Source organism: Seriola lalandi, unplaced genomic scaffold, assembly GCF_002814215.2.
Source record: "Seriola lalandi dorsalis isolate HSWRI2012SDOR001 ecotype SW California unplaced genomic scaffold, Sedor1 jcf7180002054479, whole genome shotgun sequence".
Classification (NCBI taxonomy): domain Eukaryota; kingdom Metazoa; phylum Chordata; class Actinopteri; order Carangiformes; family Carangidae; genus Seriola; species Seriola lalandi.
The window spans coordinates 159,194-166,722 of record NW_019525032.1 but is presented as its reverse complement, the minus strand read 5'-3'; the positions used below and the strand labels follow the sequence as shown (position 1 = coordinate 166,722).

At 42.4% G+C, this 7,529-nt stretch overlaps 1 protein-coding gene across 1 annotated transcript in view; it reads right to left on the bottom strand.

Moving 5' to 3' along the window:
• xpo1a (exportin 1 (CRM1 homolog, yeast) a) overlaps positions 1–7,452 on the bottom strand; it is a 14,896-nt gene extending 7,444 nt beyond the window's left edge. Inside the window, exons 1-11 of the mRNA XM_087175647.1 lie at positions 6,812–7,452; positions 5,977–6,109; positions 5,596–5,697; positions 4,816–4,888; positions 4,630–4,691; positions 4,490–4,534; positions 4,205–4,386; positions 3,767–3,815; positions 3,536–3,655; positions 2,593–2,721; positions 1,201–1,359 (exon numbers count right to left, since the gene is read on the bottom strand). Coding sequence (XP_087031773.1) covers positions 1,201–1,359; positions 2,593–2,721; positions 3,536–3,655; positions 3,767–3,815; positions 4,205–4,386; positions 4,490–4,534; positions 4,630–4,691; positions 4,816–4,888; positions 5,596–5,697; positions 5,977–6,102 — 1,047 coding nt within the window. The 5' untranslated portion in view covers positions 6,103–6,109; positions 6,812–7,452. The remainder of the gene's footprint in view (positions 1–1,200; positions 1,360–2,592; positions 2,722–3,535; positions 3,656–3,766; positions 3,816–4,204; positions 4,387–4,489; positions 4,535–4,629; positions 4,692–4,815; positions 4,889–5,595; positions 5,698–5,976; positions 6,110–6,811) is intronic.
• Between the last annotated feature and the right edge of the window lie 77 nt (positions 7,453–7,529).

The following is a 7,529-nucleotide window of genomic DNA, read 5'->3' as shown; positions in this document are numbered from 1 at the left end:
TTTGCTTTCAGACCTTTTAGATTCTCATCTGTTTTAACATGATGTCATCAGCGTCGGCTCTGCTCGGGTGTGGCCACGACTTAAGAGTCTAACGCTGCGCCTTACTCAAAGTCGGAGGTTTGTCGGGAATTGCGTCACATCGAAGTCGACTGTTTTCCAGTACCAACGAATTGGAAGCTTGTTGTTGTCATTGTTAATAATACCAGTCAATACAAACACAGCAGCAACACGTCCACAGATTAATGTTGGACAGAACTGTGTGTACCACTGATGTGATGGAACTTATACAGAGGTGCTAATAAACAGTAATAAACAGCGTTTATTTCCCAACTTTCCCAAGTCAGAAATCTGACTTCAGGGGTCACCCTCCAGCTGAAATTTCCAACCAATGACTAAAAGCCGATTGTGTAGGTGCATTGTGGGAAATGTAGGAGGAGCGGTTGTTTTCGCAACTGAGGAGTGAAGCCCACGCTACACTGTGTGCATCTGTGGAGGAGAAATTTCATCCTCCGCTTTTGTCCACGCGAAGAAACAAAATTTATCAACAGACATTTTTCACGTCCAGGACGCAGCCACTCGAACACAGCTGCAGGTCTGTAAAAGTACATTCAACCTACAGGGCAGAACACCTGTCTCAACCAGTGAAGCTGGAGCACCCTTTCGATTTGATTGCACTAACGACGCACAGTATTTCTGCTGTATTTGACTCGTCTGACGTGTCTCTAGTGTCCTTTCATCTTTACTCTGGACTTGTCTTCGATTCCTCACCGAGACAATCAGCTCTCTCCGTCTAACCACAGCAAAAACCCACAGGTCTCTCTCTTTATTAAATTACTGTACAGTTTTGTTGGTGCGCTTTCCTCTGCTGCAGTCTCCTCCTGAAACAATTATCTGTCTGTACTTGTGGACGAACGGCCACAGGAAAGGTGGGCCATCCCACTGTAATGAGTCACTGCAGAGATGTAATCAGGACACCACAGACGAGGGGAAACAGGAGAGAGGCAAGAAGAGAAGACGGTGGATATGAGGGGGCGTTTTCTTTATAACAACACTGAAGCAGGAGGAGGAAATGAGTAAAAGCCACCAGCTGAGAGCTGTGGGTTTGTTTACTGAAGCGGACACCGACAACAGTTTACCTTTCCACACGATAAACAAAGCTCAGTCTGAACAGGGAGAATCTCGGGGCCGTCCTCCTCTTACCTCCATGAGCGTCTCTCGCAGGTTCGGTCTCTTCTCGATGAGCTGGCCGTGCTCTTTGAGGAAGGTGCAGAGGAACAGGCTGAGGTTCTGGATGAAGTTCTGCTCGTCGTCCTTCCCGTTGGCGTAGGCCACTCTGATGTTAGTGTTCAAAGGCAGCATCTGAACAAAAACAAAACTCAACTTTATCTAAACTTCATTTAAACTTTATTTTGCCATAATTACACTGTGAGTTTTGTTTGAGGATGTTACATTTACTGTAAAGAGGTTCAGCCGATCCACGAGACCACCCAAGATAATCGCTTCATCTAGAACTACATCTTTAACTAACAAAGGCCCCCTCATGATGAAGACCATGACATGGGGTTAAATGGTTTGGAAAAAAGCTCATATTTGGACCTTGAAATTGTTTTTCTGTAAAACTACTGTATCGAGAGTCAAGAATGAGATTTCATCAGTTCATCCCAGTGGGTCGCAAGATAAATCTGTGAGGTTTTAGATGAAGATCAATGGGATAAAAACTTTGTTCTGCTACAACAAAACCTTTGATCTTTTTTTTGTAAAGAGTAGTAAAACAGTAAGTAAACAACTGCAGCTGCTAGTTACAGTAAGAAACAGTTAGCTGTTCACTAACTGTTCACATGTATCCTGGCACCATTTAGAGTGAATCAAGATTATGTTTTTATTCAGGTGATCAGTTATTGAACTGTTGTTCAGGAAAGTTCATATGTTTGTTTTCATTGGCTCTTACTTTCTCTTTATTCTTGTTTTTGTTTTCTCCCGTTTCCCTCTGTAACATCTGTCTGGATATAAATCAGGTTTGCTCTCGTGCTGTTAACTTAACATTAATTGAAGTTAATGTCACAAACTCCTAGAAAGATTTTCTTTGTGCCGTTTGTCGTCTCTTTGGCCTCAGGTATTCTCTTATAGCAGATTCTCTATGGGGACATCAAGAGTCTTGCATCTAGCGAGCGACCACATCTGTGTCAGCTGATTCACCATACAGTGAGCTAGTTTCCTTCTGTGTGTGTTGCCTGAGTAAAGTCAATGGGACCGTAACCCTGCTGTGAATCTAAGAGTCTCTAAACAAACAGATACTCACAAAGACAAACACACAAAACACAAACAGACTAAGTTTGTTGGAATTTCCCCCTGTTGTTGTTTAAGTCTGTGTCGTCCAATCACAACTGTTAAATTACCATCTCCCTGTGTGTGTGTGTGTGTGTGTGTGTGCGTGTGTGTGTGAGATATAACGGTGAATAAAAAACAGAAAACTGCTTACTGTGTTTGTGTGTATGCAACAACAGGCTGAGAGGAGGTCTGCTTTTACATTATGTATGTATGAGTGTGTGTGTGTGTGTGTGTGTGTGTGTGTGTGTGTGTGTGTGTGTGTACCTGTTTGAGCTGGCACATGGTGAGAGTAAACAGGTTGACGAACTGCTCCTCGTACTGGTTGACGCTCACTCCAGCGATCTCCGTCAAACATTTCAGTGTCACGTTGCGAAACATGGGAACGTTCAAGAACTGAAACACAAAAGAAAGAGTTCAGGTCAGTGATGAACCTCTAGTTTAACTGTCTGTTTTAAATGTCAGTGCTCACACTGGTTTACATCCCTGACTGCACTGATTAAGAAGTGGCTCACAGGCGGATGTGAAACTGAAACTAAAGTTTTCATCATCCGTTCATCTTTTTTTTAAACTAATCAATAAATGGGTTTGGCCTGAAAAAAGTCTAAAAATAACTTTTTATAAATGCAGATCACATCTTCACAGAGCTGAAGGCGGTTTGTCGAAGCCGACACAGATCACGAGGATATAAAACAGAAAATCAGCAGATACTTAGATATGAATTCTTTACTTGATAAATGACTTAAAAGTTTAATTAACTATAAAATGTTGTTTTTATCAATTATTAACAAATATTTTGAGATTTTTGTTGAATTCAAAGTTCTGAACATTTTTCCCGGTACTCTTTGCTTCACAGACATGTACAATGATATATGTGTGAATGCTCCCTCGCAAAGTTGCCAAGGCAACCAGGTGTAAACAAACAGTGAGCATTCAACATTAGTGTTCCTCCGTTTCTTACGCTCCCGCAGGATGAACCGCTGCGAGAGCGCCTTTGTCAGAGGGCGTCGTTATCTCCCATGTTGTTTCTCGTTCATTAAGCACCAACTTAGAACTTAATTTGAATCTTAAAAAATGTAATCTACGGGGAAATACTAGCTGTGAAAGAATCTTTGTGTGCTGCATGTTTTTACCGACCTGTCACATGTGACAGACATTAAATCTGATCGTTTAAAGTTTTTATCTGCTGAACGAACAGGAGCCGGTTTACCTTGTAGACCAGGGTGCTGATGAGTTTGGTCTCGAAGATGTAACCTAAAGGAATCCAATTCAGGAAGCGGAGGAGTGTCTCCAGCGTGGCGTGGACCAGCGGAGCGTTCTGCGAGTTTTCCTACGTAGAAGAAGAAGAAGAAGAAGGAGGAGGTACGTTTGAGAACATGTGAGATTTATTCAACATCAGAGAATGAGAACTGAGAGCTGTTCGGTATCAACGTTGTCTTACCATCACAAACTGGCACAGCTGGAATATTTGGGAGAACTCGTTGCACATGCTGAAAGACAGAAATATACATCACTTTAAACATGGTAAAATTAATATTCTACTGTGGTAGAGTCTCAGTTTCTCCATGGGTAAAAAGGAAAATGATTTCATTCTCAGTTCTCTTACAAGCTCACACACACACACACACACACACACACAGATGCAAGACTCACAAGATCCTCCTTCATTTAGGGGATGAAACTAGGGAGGAGATCTGGATAATATACAAAAATGTGCTGTAAGAATCTACAGCAGAAACTATCCTCATTATTTTATAATTTAATTTAGACACTTTTAGTGTCTAATTGGCCAAACTGATGTGTGAATGACGGGGTACCTGAGAAACTCTCCAACCTCTTCACTTCAGACCTGTCACAGTGATCACATTTCTTCAGTTACCTGTCTTTGAGATGCTTGGCCTTCACCTGGGTCATCTGGCCGCTGGAGAAGTCAAAGACCTCCTCGCTGAGCAGTTTGAGGATGATCATGTTGTTCTGACAGAGACTCTCACTGGTTCGACTCGCACCCACGATGTCACTGATGAAGGTGGGCCAGTGTTTGGGCCATTCCTGCTTCAGGATCTAAACCAGTCCAGAGAAGAAGAGCTATGTGTTATTACTTATCATCACTTTATGTCAGTTGTTGTTCTTGTACCAAATGTAAAACAGCTGTTTGATTATTCACCTGTACGAGGATCATGTTGAGTTTTGAAATGTACACTCCCTCTTTCTGCAAATAAACAGAAAAACAGCAGCGTCAGTGTCGAGCGGCACGAAGACGCTTCACATCACATGAGTAATTACAGAGCAGCATCTTAAACTCACCTCCATGTTTGTAGGATCGGAGGAAGTCTTGATAATCAAACCGACAACATACTTCTTGATTCCTGAAAACATATCCGTGTGTTTTTATGAGATAATGCAAAATAACATTTCGCTGACAAGCAACACGCCTCAGACAGAACTACGTGATAACAACCTGTTTGTTAAATGTCATTCGGCTGATTTTACCTTCACACTGATTTCTTGGGAGAATCTTCCAGCGTGTTTTGATGACTGACTCCAGAATCTGCAGTGCATAATACTGAGGGAAAAACAGAGACGTGTTAGAGCTCTGGAAAAGTATCAAACATACTTTCTCATCATAAGCTAATTAGCAACAAACAGACACCAAACACAATATAGTATTTTGTACCGTCATATACAGCCACATGCAGCCCAAAATACACGACCCATGACCTGTAGGCATGGACCATACAGGCCAAAAAATACATGTGAACACATCCATGTTTGCAGACTCTCAGTGTAATATAAATAGAACTGTGTGCCCAGTAGATGTAATATTACAACATAGTACAGATTAACACAGACCCTGAGCACTTTTCTCTCGGAAATCCTCCGGTGCACATAAAGTTTAGCATTTAACACTTTAACACTACTGGCAGCAGCAGCTGTTGTATGTACTAAATGGGAAGAGATGTGCACAGTTAGCATCAGCACTAAAATCATAACTGAACAAATAACAGAAAATCATGCAGAAAAAAAAATTGGAGATGAACTGTTATTAAACACATGTAGCTTCCATTAGCTGGGAAAAAAATGCACAAAGTACAGAGGAGCTAAAGTGGAGTGAATGCTCAAACCCTGCTTCCCTGAAAGCCTCATTCTGATGTGGATAAACTGATAAGCATCAGCTCATATTAGTACATTAACTCAGAGACTGTCAACAAGAAGCTGATGCGAGTTCATAGCTTCCCTCTGTTACGGTATTTGTGTGTGTCGGGTTCATACTTTAGTTTTCATGTTCTGAGAGAACTCCAGGATGGTGTCGACCCGGGTCCAGGCATCTGGATGGTCCTTCAAGTTGGTCAGCACTTCCTGGGCGACCCGTTGCTACAAAAGAGCAATACAGAAAAACCTTTTATATGCCCCGAATCTTCAGGTTTTAAAAGATGAACTTCAGGTAAGGTTACACATCATATTTGACCTGATATCCCCTAGTAGCTGCATGGTTATGCTTAGGAACTAATTCTTAATTTGTCACAATTAAAATATAGATGTATCCATGCGATATTTTTTTTCATAATTCAATTATCACAGCCTTGCACTGAATACATGTGAATCCTATCCAGACACTTGAAGTGGAAGCCCACAGCGGAGTAGCAGTCTCACCTGGGAACCGATGTCATGGTACATGGAGTTGACAACATTGTCCAACAGGTTGATGTCCAGTTTCTGACTGAAGTCCAGCAGCTGTCTGGCTGGGTGATCCGCCAACATCGTCATTTCTGCTGGCATAGAGCTTCTGAAGAGAGGGGAGGGCAGGGGGACTATTTAAACTTCAACCACAACAGAACCTGGTAACAGTGACAAAAGTACAACAGAACATAGGGAAAAAAATGCACATTTCTGCAGATGGAGATTACAGCAAGAACCTTAAGAATTAAAGCTTTGCGTAAGAGTATTAATTACTAATATTTTATGTACCACATTACAAAAATTACAACATTTAATGGATGCATCAATGTTTGAGGAGGTGAGCCAAAATAGATGAGTGGATAACAAGCAGGGTTAGCTTTCGTTTCACGCTTTGTACCAGATAGTCAGCAACAAGTTATTCTTGTTCAGCTAAAATATGTCAAAGCAGCCACCCTGGAGCTGCAGTCGGCCCTCGTGGTCCAATTTGTGACACCCATTGAAAAGAACTGAACTGGTAAAACATGAAACGACGCCCCCACCTGGGTGCGTACAGCTGCGTTCACAGCAACCCAAGTGATAGACCACTTTAGCTACTATTGAGTGCAATTAAAACACGTTCGTGATAGTGGAAAACAAAACCGTGGAGATACCAGTCCCCCGGCTACAATGCGTTATACCACGTTTGGTTTGCCTAACCGCTGGTTAGCCCCCAGATAAACACACCACAGCACTTTTGAAACTGACGGATGCTAAAGTTAGCCCACGTTGGGTAAGTTAGCTTGGTTAATGTTGATCGGGCTTAACTTACCTGGTGTGTCCTGTCCCCTCGTCGAAAGCGAGTATTGGTTGACTGGTGAAACTTGCGGTTGAAGACCGAAATATTAACTCTCTCAATGCGCTGAAAACTGCGCAACTTTATCTCATGGCACACGTTTACACTGCTCCTAATCTTCGATAGCCGAAAGCTAATGTTAGCTTTCCTGAATGACACCAACAGTTAACGTAAGCGCTAATTTAAAAAATGTCGTTACGTTGGATACTTATCGATTCTTGGCGTTGCATTAAAAGCTTTCCGCAGTTTACCACAGCCTACTGTTTCTTGTCTTCAGCCACTCAGAAACACATCTTTCTTTAGCTATCAGTGACTACAGCCGACTCCCACCAGGCTAATAGCAACCTAGCGTGCTAATGGAAAAGTCAATGATGATTCAGGTCTGCCGGCTAATGTAACGTTAAGCTAAGCTAACAACACAGATTCACGGAGTCACACTTAGAGCGGTATTCCGGGTCATAATCACGAAGTGAAAGAGTCTCGTTTTTATTTCTGGTTCTATTCGCACACACTGTTGGAGAGCAGAGATGTTTTAATGCGTGCAAGTATGCTCTTCCTCTAAGCTCATGCTTCCAACCACGGACCGGTTGAAACCGGTTGAGACCGGGATATTCATTCTCGGTGTTTCGGCCCGTCGCGCGCCGCGTAAAATTTGGACTATGTACCCGCCCATTCCGCATCTGATAGGTTGTAC